The sequence below is a fragment of the Pongo abelii genome, chromosome 16 (genome assembly GCF_028885655.2).
Source record: "Pongo abelii isolate AG06213 chromosome 16, NHGRI_mPonAbe1-v2.0_pri, whole genome shotgun sequence".
In the NCBI taxonomy this organism is placed as follows: domain Eukaryota; kingdom Metazoa; phylum Chordata; class Mammalia; order Primates; family Hominidae; genus Pongo; species Pongo abelii.
Window position 1 is genome coordinate 25,085,132 of NC_072001.2, and position 26,430 is coordinate 25,111,561.

General features: G+C 41.6%; 1 protein-coding gene across 3 annotated transcripts in view; it reads left to right on the forward strand.

Annotated features, from left to right (window-relative positions):
• Positions 1 to 26,430, forward strand: part of OCA2 (OCA2 melanosomal transmembrane protein) — a 353,285-nt gene that overhangs the window by 45,842 nt on the left and 281,013 nt on the right. For all 3 annotated transcript variants that reach the window (NM_001131493.2, XM_054531033.1, XM_054531034.1), the window contains 1 exon segment: positions 25,958 to 26,056. In NM_001131493.2, coding sequence (NP_001124965.2) covers positions 25,958 to 26,056 — 99 coding nt within the window.

The window sequence follows — 26,430 nt, forward strand, 5'->3', positions numbered from 1 at the left end:
TGGTCTGGAAGCTGGGACAGGAGGATTGCTTGGAGGCTGGGAGTTGGAGGCTGCAGTGTGCCATGGTCTGGCCTGTGAATGAATAGCCACTACACTCCAGCCTGGGCAGCCTAGTGAGACCTGTGTCTATTAAAAAAAAAAAAAAAAAAAAAAAAGGAAGGCCAGGCTCAGTGGCTCATGCCTATAATCCCAGCATTTTGGGAGGCCGAGGTGGGCGGATCACCTGAGGCCAGGAGCTTGAGACCAGCCTGACCAACATGGAGAAACCCCATCTCTGCTAAAAAAACAAAATTAGCTGGACGTGGTAGCGCATGCTTGTAATCCTAGCTACTCGGGAAGCTGAGGCAGGAGAATCGCTTGAACTCCGGAGGCGGAGATTGCTGTGAGCAGAGATCATGCCATTGCACTCCAGCCTGGGTGACAAGAGTGAAACTCTGTCTCAAAAAACAAAACAAAACCATAAGGGGAAATGTCTGTAGATTCCCAACTGTAGTTCCTTGCCCGGAAGCATAGCATACTGCACAGTGTGGTGGTGCTGGGAGCCAGTGAGCCAGGATGTCCTTTTGAGGCCAGCACCCTCCACAACATTCTCTAAGTGTGAGAAAACTCGCCCCCTTCAACACATCCCTGTAGGAAGACCTGCAGAGGTCCCAGCCCCAGAGGCCTCCAGGCAGGATCCACCCTTATATGGGTGGGAGGCAGGCACAACCCAAGTCACCATGCCCTGTGCAGGGCCACACATGCAGCCCAGCTCCGAGTGGCTCTACTGGGGTGGAGGGCAGTAGGGGGTGCAGGGCAGAGGAGGGGTGCTGCAGGGCAAGGATGGGGTGGGATGGGTAAGATGGGGGCGGAACCAGTTACATTTTCCCTAGCGGCATGAGGGAGAGTATCACTGACTTCTCAGGGTCTGCTCCTGACCAAGAGCCACTCCATGCCACGTGTTTTACCTGCACTCGGCATGTCTGTGTGGCCTCATGTCTGGGAGAGAATAGTTCTGCCGGCAACAAGAATGACACAATCATCATCAGGAAATGGATTAAAGACAACCTGAGGTGTATGAAGCAATAGGTGCGTATTATGTCTGTCTCCTAGATGAAGACGATGCGTGCGTATGCTCATTCCCATGCTTTCCTACCACTGGAGGGTACTGGTCTTCTTTTTTTTTTTTTTTTTCTTTTTTGAGATGGAGTCTCACCCTGTCACCCAGGCTGGAGTACATTGGCACGATCTCGGCTCACTTCAACCTCCGCCTCCCGGGTTCAAGCTGTTCTCCCGCCTCAGCCTCCCGAGTTGCTGGGATTACAGCTGCCTGCCACTATTGCCGGCCTGCTAATTTTTGCGTTTTTAGTAGAGATGGGGTTTCACCATGTTGGCCAGGCTGTTCTCGAACTCAACCTCAGGTGATCTGCTTGCCTCGGCCTCCTAAGAGGGTATTGATCTTTTCCTTTCTTTCTGTGAAACAAGATCTTGCTCTGTTGCCCAGACTGGAGTGCAATGGTGCGATCAAAGCTCACTGCAGCCTGAAACTCCTGGGCTCAAGCGATCCTCCCACCTCACCCTCCTGAGTAGCTGGGACTACAGGCATGTGCCACTACACCCAGCTAACTTTTAACATTTTTTTTCTGGAGAGATGGGATCTTGCTATGTTGCCCAGGCTGGTCTCAAACTCTTGGCTTCAAATGATCCTCCTGCCTTGGCCTCCCAAAGTGTTGGGATTACAGGTGTGAACTACCACCTTGGCCCAATTTTTTCAATTATTTTTAGTGTGGAAAAAATATATATCATATAATCTACCATTTTAGCCATTTTTAAGTGTACAATTCAGTGGCATTAATTACATTCCTAATGGGCAACCATCAACACTAATTCTAAAATTTTTTCCTCACTCCAACTACGAACTCTGTGCTCATTAAGCAATAACTCTCCATGCCCTCCTCCCCACAGGCTCTGGAACCGCAATTTACTTTCTGTCTCTGTATTTACCTTTTGTAGATATTTCATACATGTGAATTCATGCAGCATTTGTCCTTTTGTTCCTGGCTTATTCATTCAGCATGATGTTTTCAAGGTTCACCATATTCGGCATGTGTCAGAATTTCATTCCTTTTATGAGTAAATGATGTCTCACTGTGTGTATATACCATATTTTATTAATCTTTTATTGATAGACATGGGTTGTTTCCACATTTTGGCTATTTTGAATAATGTGGCAATGAATATTGGTGTGTAAGTATCTGAGTCCTTGATTTCCATTATTTTGGGATATACATCTAGGAGTGAAATCACTAGATTATGTGGTAACTATGTTTAACTTTGTGAGAACCTGCAAAACTGTTTTTCATAGAGTTTTCCACACTTTGCATTATTACTAGCAGTGTATGAGAGTTCCAGTTTCTCTATATAATCACCAACATTTATATTCCTTTTTTTTTATTCTAGCTATCCTAGTGAGTGTGAAGTGATATCTCATAGTAGTTTTGCTTTACATTTCTCTAATGACTAATGATGTTGAGCATCTTTTTATGTGCTTATTGGCCTTCTGTATATCTTCTTTGAAGAACTGTTCATGTAAGTCTTTTGCCCATTTAAAAATTGGGTTGTATTTTTGTTGTTGAGTTGTAGGAGTTTTTAAAATATTGGATACTAAACCCTTATCAATATATGATTTACAAGCAATTTCTTTAATTCCGTAGGTGGTTGTTTCACTTTCTTGAGAATGTCTTTTGTTCTCTTGTTTTTGAGACAGGGTGTTGCTCTGTAACCCAGGCTGGAGTGCAGTGGTGTCATTATGGCTCACTGCAATCTCTGTCTCCCAGGTTCAGGCCATCCTCCTCAGCCTCCCAAATAGCTGAGACTACAGGTATATGCCACCATGCCTCACTAATTTTTGTATTTTGGGTAGAGACAGGGTTTCACCATGTTGCCCAGGCTGGTCTCAAACTCCTGAACTTAAGCGATCTTTCCACCTTAGCCTCCCAAAGTGCTGGGATTACAGGCATGAGCCACTGTGCCCGGCCCTGAAATGTCTTTTGAAGCACAAAGGATTTTAATTTTGATGAAGCTCAATTTATCTATTTTTTTTCTGTTGTTGCTTGGGCTTTTGGTGCTATAGCTAAAGATCCATTGCCAAATCCAAGGTCATGTTTGTTTTCTTCTGAGAATTTTATGATTTTATCTTTTAAATAAATGATCTATTTTGAGTTAATTGTTTTATAGGGTGTGAGGTAGGGGTCTAACTTCATTCTTTTGCACGTGGAAATCTAGTTATCCCAGCATCATTTGTTGAAGAGACTATTTAATCTCTGTTGAATGGTCTTTGCACTCTTGCCACAAAACTGGTTGGCCATAAGATGTATGAGTTTATTTCTGGACTTTTATTTGTATTCCATTGGTCTGTATGTCTATCCTTACACCAGTGTCACATGATTTTTACTATTGTAGCTTTGTAGTAAGTTTTGATATTTGAAAATGTGAGTACTGGAAAGTTGTTCTTTGTCAAGATTGTTTTGGCTGTTCAGAGCCCCTTGAAGTTCTATATGAATTTGATGACCAGCTTTTACATTTCTTTGGAATTTTGATAGGTGTTGGCACTGAATCACTTTGGATAGTATTAAACTCTTAATGACATTAAGTCTTCTTATCCATGAACATAGGGTGTATTTTAATTTATTTAGGTCTTCTTTAATTTCTTTCAGTTATGTTTTACAGTTTTTAGTGTACATGTCTTTTACCTCTTTGTTAAATTTATTTTTAGCTATTTTGTTCTTTTGGATGCTATTGTAAATGGAATTGTTTTCTTAATTTCCTTTTTCAGATAGTTCATTGCTGATGTATAGCAACACAACAAATATTTTGCATTGAAAACTGTACTTGCAACTTGATGAATTAATTTATTAGCTCAGTAGCTTTCTTGTGGATTCTTTGGGATTTTCTACATATAGGTTCATGGGATCATGTCTGCAAATGGAGATATTTTTACTGCTTCCTTTCCCATCTGGATGTCTTTTATTTCTTTTTCTCGTCTAATTACTCTGGCTTGAACTTCAAGTACAATGGTGAATTAGCAATAGTGAAAGCAGGCATCCTTGATTTGTTCTTGATCTTAGGGGGAAAATTTTCAGTCTTTTACCATTGAGTATGATGTTAGCTGGCTGTGGGTTTTCCATACATACCCTTTATCATGTTGAGGCAGTTCTCTTCTAGTCCTAGTTTTCTGGGTAATTTTCTTTTTTTTTTTTTTTTTTTAGTAAAATGCTTATTTTTATTTTTATTTTTTTTTCTTTTATTATTATTATTATTATTATTATACTTTAGGTTTTATGGTACATGTGCGCAATGTGCAGGTAAGTTACATATGTATACATGTGCCATGCTGGTGCGCTGCACCCACCAACTCGTCATCTAGCATTAGGTATATCTCCCAATGCTATCCCTCCCCCCTCCCCCCACCCCACAACAGTCCCGAGTGTGATGTTCCCCTTCCTGTGTCCATGTGTTCTCATTGTTCAATTCCCACCTATGAGTGAGAATATGCGGTGTTTGGTTTTTTGTTCTTGCGATAGTTTACTGAGAATGATGATTTCCAGTTTCATCCATGTCCCTACAAAGGACGTGAACTCATCATTTTTTATGGCTGCATAGTATTCCATGGTGTATATGTGCCACATTTTCTTAATCCAGTCTATCATTGTTGGACATTTGGGTTGGTTCCAAGTCTTTGCTATTGTGAATAATGCCGCAATAAACATACGTGTGCATGTGTCTTTATAGCAGCATGATTTATAGTCCTTTGGGTATATACCCAGTAATGGGATGGCTGGGTCGAATAGAATTTCTAGTTCTAGATCCCTGAGGAATCGCCACACTGACTTCCACAAGGGTTGAACTAGTTTACAGTCCCACCAACAGTGTAAAAGTGTTCCTATTTCTCCACATCCTCTCCAGCATCTGTTGTTTCCTGACTTTTTAATGATTGCCATTCTAACTGGTGTGAGATGGTATCTCATTGTGGTTTTGATTTGCATTTCTCTGATGGCCAGTGATGGTGAGCATTTTTTCATGTGTTTTTTGGCTGCATAAATGTCTTCTTTTGAGAAGTGTCTGTTCATGTCCTTTGCCCACTTTTTGATGGGGTTGTTTGTTTTTTTCTTGTAAATTTGTTGGAGTTCATTGTAGATTCTGGATATTAGCCCTTTGTCAGATGAGTAGGTTGCGAAAATTTTCTCCCATTTTGTAGGTTGCCTGTTCACTCTGATGGTAGTTTCTTTTGCTGTGCAGAAGCTCTTGAGTTTAGTTAGATCCCATTTGTCAATTTTGGCTTTTGTTGCCATTGCTTTTGGTGTTTTAGACATGAAGTCCTTGCCCGTGCCTATGTCCTGAATGGTAATGCCTAGGTTTTCTTCTAGGGTTTTTATGGTTTTAGGTCTAACATTTAAGTCTTTAATCCATCTTGAATTGATTTTTGTATAAGGTGTAAGGAAGGGATCCAGTTTCAGCTTTCTACATATGGCTAGCCAGTTTTCCCAGCACCATTTATTAAATAGGGAATCCTTTCCCCATTTCTTGTTTTTGTCAGGTTTGTCAAAGATCAGATACTTGTAGATATGTGGCATTATTTCTGACGGCTCTGTTCTGTTCCATTGATCTATATCTCTGTTTTGGTACCAGTACCATGCTGTTTTGGTTACTGTAGCCTTGTAGTATAGTTTGAAGTCAGGTAGTGTGATGCCTCCAGCTTTGTTCTTTTGGCTTAGGATTGACTTGGCGATGCGGGCTCTTTTTTGGTTCCATATGAACTTTAAAGTAGTTTTTTCCAATTCTGTGAAGAAAGTCATTGGTAGCTTGATGGGGATGGCATTGAATCTGTAAATTACCTTGGGAAGGATGGCCATTTTCATGATATTGATTCTTCCTACCCATGAGCATGGAATGTTCTTCCATTTGTTTGTATCCTCTTTTATTTCCTTGAGCAGTGGTTTGTAGTTCTCCTTGAAGAGGTCTTTCACATCCCTTGTAAGTTGGATTCCTAGGTATTTTATTCTCTTTGAAGCAATTGTGAATGGGAGTTCACTCATGATTTGGCTCTCTGTTTGTCTGTTATTGATGTATAAGAATGCTTGTGATTTTTGCACATTGATTTTGTATCCTGAGACTTTGCTGAAGTTGCTTATCAGCTTAAGGAGATTTTGGGCTGAGACAATGGGGTTTTCTAGATATACTATCATGTCATCTGCAAACAGGGACAATTTGACTTCCTCTTTTCCTAATTGAATACCCTTGATTTCCTTCTCCTGCCTAATTGCCCTGGCCAGAACTTCCAACACTATGTTGAATAGAAGTGGTGAGAGAGGGCATCCCTGTCTTGTGCCAGTTTTCAAAGGGAATGCTTCCAGTTTTTGCCCATTCAGTATGATATTGGCTGTGGGTTTGTCATAAATAGCTCTTATTATTTTGAGATACGTCCCATCAATTCCTAATTTATTGAGAGTTTTTAGCATGAAGGGTTGTTGAATTTTGTCAAAGGCCTTTTCTGCATCTATTGAGATAATCATGTGGTTTTTGTCTTTCGTTCTGTTTATATGCTGGATTACATTTATTGATTTGCGTATATTGAACCAGCCTTGCATCCCAGGGATGAAGCCCACTTGATCATGGTGGATAAGCTTTTTGATGTGCTGCTGGATTCTGTTTGCCAGTATTTTATTGAGGATTTTTGCATCAATGTTCATCAAGGATATTGGTCTAAAATTCTCTTTTTTTGTTGTGTCTCTGCCAGGCTTTGGTATCAGGATGATGCTGGCCTCATAAAATGAGTTAGGGAGGATTCCCTCTTTTTCTATTGATTGGAATAGTTTCAGAAGGAATGGTACCAGCTCCTCCTTGTACCTCTGGTAGAATTCGGCTGTGAATCCATCTGGACCTGGACTTTTTTTGGTTGGTAAGCTATTGATTATTGCCCCAATTTCAGCTCCTGTTATTGGTCTATTCAGAGATTCAACTTCTTCCTGGTTTAGTCTTGGGAGGGTGTATGTGTTGAGGAATTTATCCATTTCTTCTAGATTTTCTAGTTTATTTGCATAGAGGTGTTTGTAATATTCTCTGATGGTAGTTTGTATTTCTGTGGGATCGGTGGTGATATCCCCTTTATCATTTTTTATTGCATCTATTTGATTCTTCTCTCTTTTTTTCTTTATTAATCTTGCTAGCGGTCTATCAATTTTGTTGATCCTTTCAAAAAACCAGCTCCTGGATTCATTGATTTTTTGAAGGGTTTTTTGTGTCTCTATTTCCTTCAGTTCTGCTCTGATTTTAGTTATTTCTTGCCTTCTGCTAGCTTTTGAATGTGTTTGCTCTTGCTTTTCTAGTTCTTTTAATTGTGATGTTAGGGTGTCAATTTTGGATCTTTCCTGCTTTCTCTTGTGGGCATTTAGTGCTATAAATTTCCCTCTACACACTGCTTTGAATGCATCCCAGAGATTCTGGTATGTTGTGTCTTGGTTCTCGTTGGTTTCAAAGAACATCTTTATTTCTGCCTTCATTTCGTTATTTACCCAGTAGTCATTCAGGAGCAGGTTGTTCAGTTTCCACGTAGTTGAGCGGTTTTGAGTGAGATTCTTAATCCTGAGTTCTAGCTTGATTGCACTGTGATCTGAGAGACAGTTTGTTACAATTTCTGTTCTTTTACATTTATTGAGGAGAGCTTTACTTCCAAGTATATGGTCAATTTTGGAATAGGTGTGGTGTGGTGCTGAAAAAAATGTATATTCTGTTGATTTGGGGTGGAGAGTTCTGTAGATGTCTATTAGGTCCGCTTGGTGCAGAGCTGAGTTCAATTCCTGGGTATCCTTGTTGACTTTCTGTCTCGTTGATCTGTCTAATGTTGATAGTGGAGTGTTAAAGTCTCCCATTATTAATGTGTGGGAGTCTAAGTCTCTTTGTAGGTCACTCAGGACTTGCTTTATGAATCTGGGTGCTCCTGTATTGGGTGCATATATATTTAGGATAGTTAGCTCTTCTTGTTGAATTAATCCCTTTACCATTATGTAATGGCCTTCTTTGTCTCTTTTGATCTTTGTTGGTTTAAAGTCTGTTTTATCAGAGACTAGGATTGCAACCCCTGCCTTTTTTTGTTTTCCATTTGCTTGGTAGATCTTCCTCCATCCTTTTATTTTGAGCCTATGTGTGTCTCTGCACGTGAGATGGGTTTCCTGAATACAGCACACTGATGGGTCTTGAGTCTTTATCCAGTTTGCCAGTCTGTGTCTTTTAATTGGAGCATTTAGTCCATTTACATTTAAAGTTAATATTGTTATGTGTGAATTTGATCCTGTCATTATGATGTTAGCTGGATATTTTGCTCGTTAGTTGATGCAGTCTCTTCCTAGTCTCGATGTTCTTTACGTTTCGGTATGATTTTGCAGTGGCTGGTACCGGTTGTGCCTTTCCATGTTTAGCGCTTCCTTCAAGAGCTCTTTTAGGGCAGGCCTGGTGGTGACAAAATCTCTCAGCATTTGCTTGTCTGTAAAGTATTTTATTTCTCCTTCACTTATGAAGCTTAGTTTGGCAGGATATGAAATTCTGGGTTGAAAATTCTTTTCTTTAAGAATGTTGAATATTGGCCCCCACTCTCTTCTGGCTTGTAGGGTTTCTGCCGAGAGATCCGCTGTTAGTCTGATGGGCTTCCCTTTGATGGTAACCCGACCTTTCTCTCTGGCTGCCCTTAACATTTTTTCCTTCATTTCAACTTTGGTGAATCTGACAATTATGTGTCTTGGAGTTGCTCTTCTCGAGGAGTATCTTTGTGGCGTTCTCTGTATTTCCTGAATCTGAATGTTGGCCTGCCTTGCTAGATTGGGGAAGTTCTCCTGGATAATATCCTGCAGAGTGTTTTCCAACTTGTTTCCATTCTCCCCGTCACTTTCAGGTACACCAATCAGACGTAGATTTGGTCTTTTCACATAGTCCCACATTTCTTGGAGGCTTTGCTCGTTTCTTTTTATTCTTTTTTCTCTAAACTTCCCTTCTCGCTTCATTTCATTCATTTCATCTTCCAGGGCTGATACCCTTTCTTCCATTTGATCGCATCGGCTCCTGAGGCTTCTGCATTCTTCACGTAGTTCTCGAGCCTTGGTTTTCAGCTCCATCAGCTCCTTTAAGCACTTCTCTGTATTGGTTATTCTAGTTATACATTCTTCTAAATTTTTTTCAAAGTTTTCAACTTCTTTGCCTTTGGTTTGAATATCCTCCCGTAGCTCAGAGTAATTTGATCGTCTGAAGCCTTCTTCTCTCAGCTCGTCAAAGTCATTCTCCGTCCAGCTTTGTTCCGTTGCTGGTGAGGAACTGCGTTCCTTTGGAGGAGGAGAGGTACTCTGGTTTTTAGAGTTTCCAGTTTTTCTGCTCTGTTTTTTCCCCATCTTTGTGGTTTTATCTACTTTTGGTCTTTGATGATGGTGATGTACAGATGGGTTTTTGGTGTGGATGTCCTTTCTGTTAGTTTTCCTTCTAACAGACAGAACCCTCAGCTGCAGGTCTGTTGGAGTACCTGGCCGGCCGTGTGAGGTGTCAGTCTGCCCCTGCTGGGGGGTGCCTCCCAGTTAGGCTGCTCGGGGGTCAGGGGTCAGGGACCCACTTGAGGAGGCAGTCAGTCCGTTCTCAGATCTCCAGCTGCGTGCTGGGAGAACCACTGCTCTCCTCACAGCTGTCAGACGGGGACATTTAAGTCTGCAGAGGTTACTGCTGTCTTTTTGTTTGTCTGTGTCCTGCCCCCAGAGGTGGAGCCTACAGAGGCAGGCAGGCCTCCTTGAGCTGTGGTGGGCTCCACCCAGTTCAAGCTTCCAGGCTGCTTTGTTTACCTAAGCGAGCCTGGGCAATGGCGGGCGCCCCTCCCCCAGCCTCGCTGCCGACTTGCTGTTTGATCTCAGACTGCTGTGCTAGCAATCAGCGAGACTCCGTGGGCATAGGACCCTCTGAGCCAGGTGCGGGCTATACTCTCCTGGGGCACCGTTTCCTAAGCCCGTCGGAAAAGCACAGTATTCGGGTGGGAGTGGCCCGATTTTCCAGGTGCCGTCTGTCACCCCTGGAGGGGGAACTCCCTGACCCCTTGCGCTTCCCGAGTGAGGCAATGCCTCGCCCCTGCTTCGGCTGGCGCACGGTGCGCTCACCCACTGACCTGCGCCCACTGTCTGGCACTCCCTAGTGAGATGAACACGGTACCTCAGATGGAAATGCAGAAATCACCCGTCTTCTGCGTCGCTCGCGCTGGGAGCTGTAGACCGGAGCTGTTCCTATTCGGCCATCTTGGCTCCTCCTCTGGGTAATTTTCACCCTACTCCCAGAGAGCTTATGCTTAAGACGGAAAATGGCAGGAAGACATAACCAGTGGGGGAAGAAGCCTAGACCATGTGTTTCCCTGGAGTCCATCTATATGACATGAAGTCTGTCTGTATATCTTAATGGACATGAAGTTGACAGTGTTCAAAGGATGGTGCCATGGACAGATACTCCTGCCAAGCTGGAGAGGTCTGAATTCATCCTCTATGCCAGTGTTTCTCATAGTGTGGTACTATATCAATATCTCCTAGGTGTTAAAAATATAGCTCTTTGAGCCACACTCTCTTCTGAATCAGAATCTCTGGAGGAGGATTCTAGGAAATTGTCTTTGAAGGGAATTCCTCAGGTGATTTGACTGTGGGCTTATTTTTGGAAACCACGGCTATAGGTCACGGTGGGAGAGAATGAGGTGAGAGTGGCGTTTTGGGGAGTGTGAAGGTTGTGACATGGCCTGGGATATAGGCCAGGGCATGTGTCAGGGCCTGACTAAAGAGAGGGATGCACAGGCAGGCACGGGAGCGTGTGCTGGCAAATTTTTTCAGAGGGGAGTCCAGTGATCTTTGGATTGTTCCAGATCTAGAGTTGTTCCCAATAATTCTAGGATCCCAAAGTTTTCAAAGAGGATGACAGGAGGGAAATCCTGAGCAAGTGGCTTTTAGGAAAACAATTCATTTTTAGGCATGTCGATTTGAAATAAGAGTAAAGCCAGGCTTGTGGCTGCCTACCCTGTGTGAAGAGGCACAGCCTCTATAAAAGGAATAACCTCAAATTTCCATCACAATATCGGTTCATTTCTTGCTTGTATGGATGAAGTCCACTCGGCAGTGTGGTGGTAGTGCTGTGGTCATTATTCAGCACCAGGATGATAGGTACCCTGTCCTGTTGTTGTCAACACATGGTTGGTTGCCCCTTCTGTCCTTTCCCCCTGCCCTCTGCCCTGGGATATGACCTCTAGGGACTTCTTAGAGCTCCCTGGTGGCTTCTGGCTGGGTTCAGCCCATGGGGCATGGTAGGAGATGGAGCATGATGCAACTGGGGCTCTTATTTCTTCAGTCCTCCCTTTCCTATCCTCCCAGAAAGACCTTTGTGGCTGATGTGTCCTTAACAAGAGACCTCCATTCATCTCAGAATGGCTCTTCTGCAAGACCCTTTTCTTCTGGGATCTGACGAACTGCCTCCTCTCTTTATCCCCTTCAGGCCAGGGGTGGTAACAGATCTGCTGTTCCTAACGCCATCATACTGCACGCGTGTTTTCCCTACACTCTGCCTACACTTTTGCAAATTTTCCCTTTATTGAATCCTCCTTGAATTATTCTGACTTAGTGAGCTGCCCATTTCCTTCTGGTATCCTGACTGGTAGAATAGCTTCCAAGATGGCGCTGCGGGTAAAGTCCATCTGGAATGTGGAAGAAGAGAGAGGGTGGATGACGCACAGGAAGAGAGAGCCTGGAGTGTCATCCATCATGTCCTCCTCTGGCCACTATCTGGGACTTGGTTCTGTGGTCCCCTGAAATGGAAGGGGTAGGACACGTGGCCCCTAACCAGCCAGCCATCTCATAGCAGCAACTCCACACCGAGCAGCTGCCCTGGTAAAGAGCTGGTGGTCTGTGTTGCAGGAAGGGGCAGTTCTCAAGACTGGGGGTCTTGGTATGAATATTCAGTATCAACCTGATATCACCAGGATATTGTAGGTGTCTTAAGAGTGATAATAGCACAACACCCTGTTTTAGAGACTAGTGTATATGAGTTTGGAGGAAACTGTGACAGATAACTAAGAAGTATTTGTTAGAGAGAAATACTGGATTTCTCTGTAAAATACTGTAGCCTGGATTTAAGTAGTTCTGGCATTTTCTGTGCTATGTGCCAGGTGCTGTGCTGGGAGGCAGTTACATAAGCAAGTGGCCCTGATATGTTGAGTTAAATGTGGTAATGGTGAGTGTGAGGTCCAGCCAGGCAGAGGGTGTATGAGCTCCAGCTCCATCAGAGGAAAATAGGTCTGCACAAAGGAATTGAGGGTACCAGAAACACCACTGACAGCTTTGTAAATCTACACATTCCTTTTTCTTATCATTAAAAGGTAATTGGCAATTGAAATAAAAATAATCAAAATGAAGTGTGCATCTCGTATCACATGTAAAAGTGTGACAGCAGTGATACAAAGGCTGAGAAGAGAGAAATGGAAGCACACTCTTCTTGTATGTGAACCACGGTGTACCATAGAGGTAAAGTGTTATATACTGTATATGTGTACATACATGTATATATTCCTATTGTATGCTCTACAGCAATGGGTATAATATCATTTTCAGTTAGACTGTGGGAAGTTAAAGATGTATACTGTAAACCCTAAAGCAATACCTAGAATAAAAAAGAGTTATAACTAATAAGCCAATAAAAGGATAAAATGGAATCATACAAAATAATTAATGCAAAATAAGGTGGAAAAAGGGAACAAGGAACAGATTGTCAAATAGAAAACAAGTATCAAGATGGTAGATTTAAACATAAATATATTTCTAATCACATTATATGTGAATGGACTTATTATCTCGATTAAAAGGTAGACATTGTCATATTGGGAAAGAAATCAAAATTGAACTATATGCTACTTATAAAGGAACCCATTCTAAGTATTAAAATCATTCTAAGTATTAACATATGGAGATAGGTTAAATACAAAAATGAAAAAAGACATACAATGCTAAAGCTGATACTGTCCAAAGAAAAATGGGATGTCTATTTTAATATCAGAAAAAGTAGGTTACAGAGCAAAGAATATTACTAGGGACAAAGAAGGCCAGACCATAATGATACAGGGGTCAGTTGATCAGAAGGACATAATTCACAGCGCATATGGACTTAGTAACAGAGCTGCAAAATACACGAAGCAAAAACTGATAGAACACAAGAAAGAATCATAGTTGGAGATTTCAATACCCCCTTCTCATTAATTGATAGAAAAAATAGACAGAAAATCCTGTAAAGCCATGACTTGTTCAGATGCCTGTAGCACGTGGCAGGGATAATTGCCATCTGCAGAGTAATGTGCTATTATTCACTGTGGCGAGTCTCCAGGCCGTGTATGTGTCAGGTCCATGCCAGGCCACTGGGACAAGAATCTCCTGGACAAGCATCCTGGACAAGCATCCTGGATAAGTATCCAGGAAGGCTAGTGGTTTTCGAAGAAGAGCTTAGGAAATAATACCTAGCCACTGTGTCACTGGCAGAGTCTACCTAGGAACATGAGATAGGGACAATCTGCCATCTGCTTCATGCATGTGTTGCCACCTACTATCATTTCAGAGAATGCCCTTGAATGTTTCATTGATTTCAAATTAGATATGGGTTAGAATAATTTTTTAAGACTATACTTCCCCTTTTTTATGTGGGATATCACTGTTGAGCAAGTTGTACACATACACATATATAATATGAAAAATGTTAACACAAGTTGTAAAATGGTCTTTCAGAGAGCTGTCTACTCTGGCAAAATGGAATGAGCTCAAGCTTCATCCAATAACATATGGAGGTACTGTCTGCCCATCTGTGTTCCTGTTGATATTGCTCAATGTTTTCCTTTCCAGGACTCAAGCATTCATTGGTCTTTCTGTGAAAGTATGGCTATTAGGAAAAGACACAGCTTTTAACTCATGGCCTGCACACCATTCATTAACATGAAGAATCTTATCTTTCTTCCTTGAAAAGCATAGCCCATCTGGTTTGTTTTGGGAGGAGTATACTTCTGTGTTTTGTGCAATAAAAATGATTTATCTCTTCAATAACCAGCCCAATCACAAGCCCATCTAATGTTAATAAGTAATTTTGGGGCTTTCCAGCTAACTGGAGTGAATGTTGGTCTGATTTCTTCCCTCGGGTTTTTTCTGCCTGAAAACAATCCTTCCAATACTGATTTCTTTGCACACTGGGCTGAGATTTGAAAACTTGTTTAATTACATGGCAGTGGTTCTCTAAACAGGAGTCTTTCACATTCCATCCATTTGCTTTGAAAAGGAAGGATTGCATCCTATGTCTGAGGAATTACTTAAGCCCAAGGATCAAATGTTCTGTTTTACTACCTGTGTGTAAACCCCAGAAAAAATGGGTACCAATCTTCTTTATTGTGATTTTTGGACACTTACTGAGCGATCACCAGTTTCACAGCAAGCTGGATAGAAACAGCCATGCATGTTTGGCTTTATTTCTGGTATGTCTACTTCTTGTGTCTCACTGGGCTCAGGCACTACCCTACCATCTCTCCCTCTCTCTGTTGAATTGTAAACTTCAAAAATCGTATCACTAGGCCCACTAGCTGTTTAAACTACTTTCCTTAGGGGAAAGGACAATTAAAATTAGACCTTAAATACAGGTGATGTTCTTACATCCAAGTAATCCTAAAATTGCTCCTGTAAATATTTCTCAGTGAATACCTCCCCAGGCTTTGGGGCATATGATTATACTTTTGCCAATTATTAATATTCATTTATATTCAACATTTCTTGTGTTAACTGTCCTTACAAATTCTCTGGAAGCATTTTTAAACAGTTTGTAGACATTCTCTTAAAAATATTAATCTGCACCATCTGTAATGAAACTAGTTGTTCGAACAAAGGTTAACATCAACCCTAACATATTTTCCAATTAGGGGGCACTGCTAGGATTGGTGGAGTATAAACGAATAAAATTTTATTATGTTGGCAGAGAGAGAAAGTGAAAAAACTTTTCACTTGTAAAGACTGCATTCTTTTAATCCCTTTTTCTACTATTATTAATATATAATATACAGGGCATCTTGGTTTGGCAATTCATTTGAAACTTTAATATTCCTATTAATACTCACTTTCCCTCCAAGTCCCTTAATTTTTAGAAAGCATTTTATTTATTTATTTATTTATTTACTTTGAGACAGAGTCGCACTATGCCGCCTAGGCTGGAGTGCAGTGGTGCAATCTTGGCTCACTGCAACCTCCACCTCCTGGGTTCAAGTGATTCTCCTGCCTCAGCCTCCTGAGTAGCTGCGGCCACAGGTGTACGCCACCACGCCCAGCTAATTTTTTTTTTTTTTTGTATTTTTAGTAGAGATAGGGTTTCGCCATGTTGGCCAGGCTGGTCTCGAACTCCTGGCCTCAAGTGATCCACCCACCTTGGCCTCCCAAAGTGCTGAGATTACAGGCATGAGCCACTGCGCCTGGCCAGAAGGCATTTTTAAAATAAGAGTTTCTTCATTTCATAGAATAACTAGAAATGATAAGTAGAAATGATTAGTTTTCATCTTGTATTTCTGGGTTTCAGTACAGTCTTTCATCCCATCATTTCTTGAATTCCTATTTTCTACCTATCTCTGTATCATTTATTTATTGTGCAAATTTGTCTTGTTTTCAAGTTGATAAATTCATTCTTCCTTTAAAAATAGCATGTAATATTTGATCTACACAAAATAATATATGTAACATATGGATAAGTTATGAAGTTTAGTTTTTACAAACCCCTGTATGCTCACCAACCAATTGTTCCTCTTTTACCCCATCTCTTTGCTTCCCAACATGGAGACTTCTCTCTGGAATTGTGTATTTAAAATTCCTGTGTGTGTATGCATGCCTCTCTCTCTCTCTCATCTCACACACATTCTCTCTTTCTGTCTAAAACCAAATAAATTTATCCTAAACAATGTATTCTTCAGTGTTGCTTGGTTTTGAGCCTTATAAAAATTGCATCATGTGTGTATTCTTCTATTTTTCTTCATACAACATTATGTTTCTAAGATTTATCCATATTGGTTTGTTTAGCTGTAGTTCATTTATTTCCACTATTGTGTGAAATTCCATTGTGTGAATATACCATTGTGTGTTGATTTTGTATCCTTCAGCTATGCTGAATTTATTAATCCTAATGGTTTTAAAAAATGGAGTCTTTAGAGTTTTCTTCACATAAAGTTGTGTTATCTACAAATAGAGAAAACTTTACTTCTTTTCCAGTTTGGATGCCTTTCATTTATTTTTCTCCCCTAACTGTTCTGGCTAGAACTTCCAATACTACATTGAGTAGAAGTAGAAAAACAGGCATCCTTACCTTGTTCCTTGTCATAGGGGAAAAGCTTTCAGTCTTTCACCATTCAGTGTGATGTTAGCTGTGCGTTTTTCATAAATAGCCTTTATTATGTTGCAGTAGTTTCCTTCTATTCCTAGTTTGCTGAGGGTGTGCATTTTTTTTTTTAATCGTGAAAGGGTGTTGAACTTTGTCAAATGTTTTTCCTGCATCAATTAAGATGCTCATGTGTTTTTTTTCTTTACTGTGTTAATGTGTATTTCATAGATTGATTTTCCCATTTTAAGCCATCTCAGTATACCAGGAATAAATCCCACTTAATCATGGTGTATAATACTTTTAATATGCTGCAGAGTTTGATTTGCTTAGTATTTAGTATTTTGTTGAGGATTTTTGCATCAGTATTCACCAGGAATATCGGTTTGTAGTCTTCTTTTTGTATAGTGTCTTCATCTGGCTTTGGTATCAGGGTAATGCTGGCCTCATAGAATGAGTTAGGAAGTTAGGTCTCATAGAATGAGTTTGCCCTCCTTTTCAATTTTCTGGAAGAGTTTGAGAAGAATCGGTGTTAATTTTTCTTTAACTGTTTGGTAGAATGCACCAGTAAGGCTATCTCATCCAGGGCTTTTCTTTGTTGAGAAGTTTTTGATTACTGATTCAATCTTTTTACTGGTTGTAGGTCTATTCAGATTTTTTTATTTCTCCATGATTCAGTCTTGGTAGGTTGTGTGTACTTAGGAATTTGTCCATTTCATCTAGGTTATCCAATTTTGGGGCATATAGTTGTTCATAGTATTTTCTTATAATACTTTTTATTTTTAAAAAATTGGTGGTCATGTCCCTGATTCCATTTCTGATTTTAGTAATTTGAGTTTTTCCTTAGTCAGTCTAGCTAAAGATCTGTCAATTTTGTTAATCTCTTCAAAAAACCAACTTTTGGTCTCATTAATTTTCTTTATTTTTAAAATTCACTACAGATCTCCTCTCTAATATTTATTATTTCTGTTAGCTTTTGAGTTTAGTTTGTTCTCCTTTTTCCAGTTCCTTATAGTATAAAATTAGGTTGCTAATTTGAGATCTTTCTTCTTTTTTAATGTCAGCATTTACAGCTATAAATTTCCCTTTTAGTACTGCTTTCACTGTACCACATAAGTTTTGATGTGTTATGTTTCATTTTCATTTGTCTCAAGGTATTATATTAGTTTGCTAGAATTGCCATCACAAAATGCCAGACTGTGTGGCTTAAACAACAAAAATTAATTTTCTCACTGTTCTTCAGGCTAGAAGTGCAAGGTCAAATGCTGGTGTGGTTGGTGTCTTCTGAGCCCTGTCTCCTTGACATGCGATGGCCCCACTCCTCCTTCCTCTTCACATGATTCTGTTGGTGCATGTGTGCTCCTGGAGTCTCTTTGTGTGTTCGAATTTGCTCTTCTTTTTTTGTGTGTTTTTGAGATGGAGTCTCTCTCTGTCACCTAGGCTGGAGTGCAGTGGCATGATCTCGGCTCACTGCAACCTCCGCCTCTTGGGTTCAAGCAGTTCTCCTGCCTCAGCCTCCCGAGTAGCTGGGATTACAGGCGCCTGCCACCACACCTGGCTATTTTTTAATTTTTAGCAGAGACAGGGTTTCACCATGTTGGCCAGGCTGGTCTTGAACTTCTGACCTCGTGATCCACCTACCTCGGCCTCCCAAAGTGCTGGAATTACAGGCGTGAGCCACTGCACCTGGCCAAATTTCCTCTTCTTATAAGGACACCAGTCAGATTGGGTTTAGATCCATCCTAATGGCTTCATTTTAACGTAATCATTTCCTTAAAGACCTAATCTCCAAACCCATTCACACATTGTGAGGTACTAGGGGTTAGGGCTTCAACATAGGAATTTCAAAGCTACACAGTTCAGCCAATAACAGGTGTTTTCTAATTCCTCCTTTGATGGATTGGTTAAGAGTATGTTGTTTAATTTCCACATTTTGGTGAATTTTCCAGTTTTCCTTCTGTTATTGATTTCCAGTTCATACCTATTATGATTGGAAAAGATATTTTGTATTACTTTAAATTTCTAAAAATTATTAAAACTTATTTTGTGACCTGACATATGGTCTATCCTGGAAAACGTTTCATGTGCACATTAGATTAAAGTGTATTCTGCTATTGTTGGGTGGAGTGTTTTGTATTTGTCTGTTAGGTCCAATTGGTTTATAATGTTGTTCAAGTCTTCTGTTTTGTTATTGATCTTCTCTCTGGCTATACTATCCATTATTAACAGTGGAGTATTGAAGTCTTCAACCATTATGGTAGAGTGATTTTTCCCTTCTGTTCTGTCAGTGTTTGCATCATATATTTTGGGTCTCTAATGTTTGGTGCATATTATTTGTAGTTCTTGTAACTTCTTGGTGAATTGACTCTTTTATCATTATATAATATTTTTCTTTGCCTCTTGTAATGGTTTTTGTCTTAAAGTCTATTTTGTCTTAACGCTCTTTTGGTTACCACTTGCATTGAAATATCTTTTCTCATCCTTTCACTTTCAACCTATTTGTGTCTTTTGATCTACAGTGAATCTCTTGTAGACAGCATATAATTGAACTGTGTGTATGTGTGTGTGTGTTTTAAAATCCATTCTGTCACTCTTTGCCTTTTGATTGGAGAGCTTAGTCCGTTTACACTGATTTTGTTTAGTTATTTATCCATGTTTTGCCAAATGACTTAGTGCTGGGTCAATCCTTCATAATTGGCTGGGTGTGCCTTGAACCTAGAGACCAGCATGAGGTGAGCGCTTACAGTCTTCTCAGATGTTTTCTGAGCATGCATCTTGCTTGATCATGTTTGTGTTTTTTCAGTTTTTCAGTATACTTTTCAATATTTTAATTTCCCAAAGAGTCTCATTCAAACTTCTCCTTGGTTCCTTAGATGGACTGTGGTCTGTCTTTACCCATAATCTCTTTCCTGAGAAGTCTGTGAATCTGTACTCTCCCTGTTCTGTGACTCTATTTCCTGAAAATGTGTGCATAGGGCCACTATGCAAAGCTGTGCTGAACTTTGCACTGTATTTTTTCTGTGTTACGTTACACTTAAAGGGCTGACCTTGCTTATACAGAATGATCCCAGACTCCCAGAGGCTCTGACTGTACACGGGTGAGGAATCATAGTCTCCTTCCAAGCCTTCTGAAAAATTGCCCATGAGAGCTGGCAGCTTCCCCTCTCATGTTTCTTCCTCAGATCTGCCTTCTGTCCATGGGAAACATGTTTGGCTGTGTTCTGTGTGGTTGCTTTTGGGGTAAACCTAGCTTACCACTGCCTGCTAGTTTGCTTTTTCCTCCTGGAAAGGTAGCTTGGGTCAGTGAAGCCAGGATGAAAACAGGCCACAAACAAGAGTCCCTGTCAGAGAGAGGGAGAGAGAAAGAGAGGAGAAGAGAGAAGAATACATAGGGATACAGAAAGAGAAATAGAGAAGGGAGGAGATAGGGATAGAGAAAGAATAAGAGAGAAAGAAACAGAGGTGAAACCTTGCTAGTCAGCCTGCTGGGCAGAGGGGGCTACAGGAGGGCTGGGTTCTGTTGGCTTGCTGTGGCTCCCCATGACTGCTGCTCCATGCAGACTACATCTGTACAGAGGGCACCATGCCTGGCACAGTCCTCAGGCTGGGATGTGTTGCCTCCTGGTGGGAGGGAAGGGCTGGGGGATGGCATCGGGTGCTGGACACATGTTGGCCCTGCCCTCAGCAGCTGGGAGCCTATCCTGAGTCCCATTTGCTCCTTTTAAAATGAGGATAATATTATCTACCTTCAGGGTTATCATGAGGGTTAAATGAGATAAGAAAGGTGATAGCTTCAGCAAGAGCCTAACATAGAAAGTACTCGCTTAAATGACCATGGTTGTTATTAATACTTATCAAATAAAATCCTGGTAATAATATGGTGGGGAAAAGGCCTTTTGTCTGCAGGATACTTCAGAGATACTGTCAAGTAATTGGGACAGAGAGTGAAGGGCCCCAAGTAGAAGGCCTAAACCCGCTTCTGCTGTCTGCAGCCTGTCTCTTGCCCTGGAGATACTTCCCATGAGGGACCCCTCCTGGTCACTGCTGCATAGGCTCTGTTACAGAGAAGGCCTCATTGCTCAGCTTGGTTTTCTCACAGCTGATCTCCAATGTTACCAACCACTGGGGTCCTTCCTGTTACAGACCTCCTGACCTGGATGTAGAGGGACCACTAGCTGCCTTCCTGCCCTCTGACTTCTGCTTGATTTATTTTGGTCCCACTCCCAGTCTGGCCCTCTCTTGATTTCTCTTGGTCCCACTCCCAGGCTGGTCCCACTCCCAGCAGCTCTTTTACAGGGCTCTGCATGGCTGACGCCATCTGCCACCTGCCCTTTGTCCTGAGCCCTTGGCTCTCGACCTTCCTGCCTGCTCTGTGGTCTTCCTGAGTGGTGCCTGGGAACGAGCCTGCATATGACTTGAGCAGGCATCCCTTGGAGAATCTGTGGATGTGAATTTGGTCATGCAAAGGTTAAGGCAGTGAAAGCACTTTGCATTCCTTGTTACCGGCTCTGTATCATCTTGTCCAGCAGAACTGACCTCAGCAATGGCTGCATAAATGGTGCCTATGTGGCACGAGGCCTAAGAAAGACTGAGGACAAACCTCTTCCTCCATCCCTGGTACCCCAGTCACCACCTCCCCAAACTGTCATTTGCACTAACCATTGTCTCTTTTTCGGCCTTTAAAAATGTAAATTCTCTTGGAAGTGTTCATATATTAGGTACTCAATATTTTCAACATTTTTTAGCTCATTTTTTGCCAGTGTAATGATATAAGCATCATAGGACTGTTAAGTGTTTTGTTCTAGAAAGAACCAAGGGATCTAGGGATGAGGAAACTGTTGAAGAAGAGGGCAGAAGAGGCAGAGGCATGGGCAAGAAACTGTTTCCATCTCACAGTCTGGCATGAACCCGTCTTATTAATAATCATGGTAGCAAGGGTTCTTGACGATGGTGGATCTGCCTCAGATCCATCAATTCTGGCTGTTTAAAACTTACTGTTTGAGGATTTTAAACATGGCTAATACCCAGGACTGGTGGGGATAGCGGTTTGTTCCTGCCTGTAACTGAAACGTGGAGTAATGGGGACAGGCTCTCTTCCAGCAAAAGGACCATGGGCACCAAGAAACTTCTTGATCCAGTGACCTCACTTCTAGGAATCTATCCTAAGGAAATAATTAAAGGCACCACAAAGAGTTATCTACCAGGACTCACATAGTGTTTGTTATTTACCCAGGTAAAAAACCAGAAATCCCCTAAATTTCCATCAACAGACAGATGGTCAGGCATAATTTGATGATCCATGTAATGGAATATGATGGCTGGCATTAAAAATCACGTTGTAGAAGAATAGCTAATATTTGATAACCTGTGAAATGCTAATGAGATAGCTGAGCTGAACAATTAGAGGACAAGGCAATTTGTATATGTGAATATGTATATGTGTGAATGTGTGTCTCTGCACTCATATGTATGAATCTGACCTAAAAATATTCATTTATATGTAGGAAAAAAACATTGAAAGGAAATTCTCTAAATGTTAACATTGGGTATCTCTGAATTATAGAATTATGTACAGTTGCAGTTGTTTTATGTGTTATCTTCTGTAATTTCCTTTAAAATAAGTATAAATGTATAGGCATTTATAAGCATATAAATGCTTATAAAATGTATATGCATTTATAAGCATATAAATGTATAGGCACATAGGGATTTTGTAAATGTATATACAGAGTCTGTTAAGACATGGGGGAAATCAGACAATGTGGAAATTAGTAAAACTAGACAGTGCCCAGTCTTAGAGTGAAGTCAGAAAAATGTCAATGGGATTTCTTTTTTCAGAAGGGGAAAAGTCAGGAATAATATAGATCTCATCAGTATTTTCTACCTTATTGAAGTCAAAAGGAGAAAAAATTGGGCTTTCAGCTTTGTGGACTGCCATTTTTATTTTCAGCCTGTGGAAAATGTTTTTGGGCAATCCTGAATCTTCTCTACATGTGATCTGTGAGCTCTGTGGGTCACAGGCCAGGGATTCTATCAAGCAACAGGGCCCCAAGGCCTCCTTGGTGCTTCCCCTGTTTGCAGAGAGGAATGGATTTGGAACACTGAAAATGGTATCTGGATGGTGTTAAGTTTAAACTGGAATGGCCCAAAGTCTCTCTAGGAAATTTCCTGGTGAAACTCATTTTATTTTTGGATTTTTAGAAACATAATTACATAAAAATGCTCAGAAACGATTACCTATATGCTTAACTACAATTATAAAATACTTTGTGTACACAAAGTACATAAATGTAAATGTTAAACAGTAATGAAAATCAGCCAGATACGGCCACCACAGAGAAGATAAAATGGACTTTGGATTTTTCCCCATTTCTAATTTTCCTTCTTAGTGCCAAGAAGGTAAATCCTCCACATTGTGCGATGTGGTGCTGCTGTGGGCTGTTTTGAGACCCCATGGGTCATGCTTTCCAAGAAGCAATAGTGCCTCCACTCTCCTGAGCACTGTCCTCTCATCAGAGGGTCAATATTGAGTCTATAAACATTACTGATTTAATGATTTAGAAAACTTGTTTTATTTGAGTTAAAAAGCCAATCTCATGCAAAAAAGCTATGATTACTAGGTTTTAACCCATTCATTATTAAGTATGTATGTATGTATTTGTTTTTGTGACAGGGTCTTGGTCTGTTGTCTAGGCTGGAGTGCAGTAGCACCACCTCAGCTCATTGAAGGTTTGACCTCTCAGGCTCAAGCAATCAATCCTTCCACCAGCCTTCCCAGTAGCTGGGACTACAGCAGTGCACCACCACACCCGGCTAACTTTTGAATTTTTTTAGACAGGGTTTTGCCATGTTGCCCAGGCTGGTCGTGAACTCCTAGGCTCAGGCAATCCACTCGCCTTGGCCTCCCAAAGTGCTGAGATTACATGTGTGAGCCACTGTGCCTGGCTCATTATTGAGTATTTATTAAGAACTTACTTTGAACTGGGTGCCACTTACAGTACCAAATAAAACAAGATGAAAACATGGCAGCCATTCTTAAGGAGCTCACAGTCTAATGAACCTCAGTGAATCAATATCCACAATCTATCTTTATGTATTCCATTTATATCTCCTTAGTTAATGTAAGAAAACCAAGGGTTTTTGTTTCTTTTTTAAAGCGAGAGGGTCTCCTCCAGGCTGGAGTGGAGTGGCTCCATCATAGCTCACTCCAGCCTTGACCTTCTGGGCTCAAGTGATTCTCCTGCCTCTCAGTCTTCCAAGTAGCTAGGACTACAAGTGTGCACCACTATGCCCAGATAATTTTTTTTTTTTTTTGAGACGGAGTCTTGCTCTGTCGCCCAGGCTGGAGTGCAGTGGCGCGATCTCTGCTCACTGCAAGCTCTGCCTCCTGGGTTCATGCCGTTCTCCTGCCTCAGCCTCCTGAGTAGCTGGGACTACAGGCACCCGCCACCACATCCGGCTAATATTTTGCATTTTTAGTAGAGACGGGGTTTCACTGTGTTCGCCAGGATGGTCTTGATCTTCTGACCTCGTGATCCACCCGCCTTGGCCTCCCAAAGGATAATTTTTTATTATTTTTATTTTCCATAGAGATGGGGTCTTGGCTATGTTGCCCAGGCTGGTCTTGAACTCATGGCCTCAATCGAACCTCCCACCTTGCTGGGATTACAGGCTTGAACCACCATGCTCGACCTTGTTTTCTTTTAATCTACATTGCATGACTGAGAAAATGGAAGCTCAGGGTTAAGTAACGTGAGGGAGGTCACCATCTCCGTAACACTCAGCTCTCCTAGACCATCCCAGGGAGCATCAGAAAACATCTGGTTGTTTGGTGCACTCACTATGACATTTTCTAAATGTACCTAGGGAGTTACAGTTACAGATTTATAGTTATGGGAAACAGCGGTGGGAGGATCTCAACTGTAAGCCAGTTTGAGCAGCTAAAAGCATGCTAATTATTAAATCTCTTGGGCAGAGAGATTCTTCCAAATCTCTCTACCTTCATCTGACAAAGTTAAAGCACCTACTTTATAATTCTCTCTCCTGCCCTGCTGACCTCTATTGGCCGTTAAGCCTCTGAGGAGAGTCCTCAGTCACCTGTGTTCTCCATGGGAAGTGGCCCAGTGCTGCCCAGAGATCACGCCCAGCAGATACTCACTGGCCCCAGACAGACTCCTTTTCTGACTTCCCAGAGACATGGTGCTGGTGTTAGACACAACTCAGGGGCCCATGTTTTATTCATCCACAGGAGTCTTACTGTCTATCTCACAGGTGAATGCTTGAATGAGAAAGAAGCAAGCAAAAATATTTTTCTTAAAATTTCTTCCTTTGTTGTGCATTTGTGATCAGAAAGAATTACTGTTATTTCCCCAGGTGAACGTTTCATAGCATCTACAGCATCTCTACCTGGCCTGGGATCCTGTAAGAAAGGCAATGCATCAGCATATAAAATGACATATTCTCAGTGATCAGGAACGAAAATTGTTCCTACAGCTTCTCGTGGAAAGCTGGTTGTCTTTTAACATCATGTGTCCTTTAATGAGGGTGACCATACATGCCGGTGGACTTAGTTGTGGCTGTGCAGTTACTTCCTTTTCAACAAGCTCCTGATTTGAATGATACATTTATGGTGGTCCTTCCATATGGCAGGCAGGCCAGTGTGGTGGAGGACCATCCTGCCCAGTGCAAACCTTTGCTTTGCTTCAGTTGTGGCTGCTGTCCTTGGAGAGCTTCCTCCTTGCCATTCTGATTGTCGTCTCATTCCAACCCCTTGGTCCTGACTTGTGCTGATTGGTCTTCCAATGGACGCCATTAGGATATTTTAAATGTGAACTGCTTGTGATTTTAGGAAATAGAATTTTCTGCCTACAAAAGGGCCAATGAGACTCTGAATGTTTTTTTGTTTTGTTTGTTTGTTTTTTTGAGATGGAGTCTTGCTCTGTCACCCAGGCTGGAGTGCAGTGGTGCGATCTCGGCTCACTGCAACCTCTGCCTCCCAGGTTCAAGCAATTCTCTGCCTCAGCCTCCGGAGTAGCTGGGATTACAGGCGCCCACCACTACGCCTGGCTAAATTTTTTTTTGTATGTATTTTTAGTAGAGACGGGGTTTCGCCACGTTGGCCAGGCTGGTCTTGAACTCCTGACCTTGTGATTCACCCGCCTCAGTCTCCCAAAGTGCTGGGATTACAGGCGTGAGCCACCATGCCCATCCCTCTGAATGTTTTTCTTGATGAGAAGCTCTGCATGAAATAGCAAAGGTGGCCTGAATCTCCTGCTAATGCAAAAGTGAGCCTAAAAGTGTCATCCCATAGTATTTGGTCTCCCATGCGAGTTTCTGCTATGCATTTTCAATTGAGTTGGGGAGGAGAGGTCTTTCTTATGGTGTCTTCTAAAACTTCAGCCTTTTATAATTCAGACAGACTCTTAGGCAAATTTCCTTTTAAGATTTATCACTGAATCTTGGGCACATTCTTGAATCTAGCGCCTGAGTGCTGGGAACACATACGTTATTTCTGTGTTGGTGATTCTGTTTCCTTCCCTGTCTCTTTCAGGTCTCACTCTCCTTTGCCCCAGATGTCCAGCTCCAGGTCTAAAGATTCCTGCTTTACAGAAAACACTCCTTTGCTGAGGAATTCCTTACAGGAGAAAGGGTGAGATATTTTCCCCCTCATGTGAAAGTAAGAGTTTCTGAGCATTGCACTTGGCACGTATGCTGGAGAACTTGAGACACGAATTTTTATTGGACATGTTTAACCTCTGCCAGATCCTTGACAATTTATTGTAGTAGATGTTCATGATTCCGGTGGTTATATTCTGTGGATATTAATTTCCAGATGGCCTTGAGCATAACCCTGCAGCAACTGCACAGCACACACGCACACTCATGCATGCACAAAGCTCTGACGGGCTGTCTTACCAGGCTGGGGTTTCTCAGCTAGGGGTGAGGTTGGCATTGTCTGGAGACACTTTTGGTTGTCACACTGAGGGCTGAGATGCTTCTGGCATCTAAAGGTAGAGGCAAGGG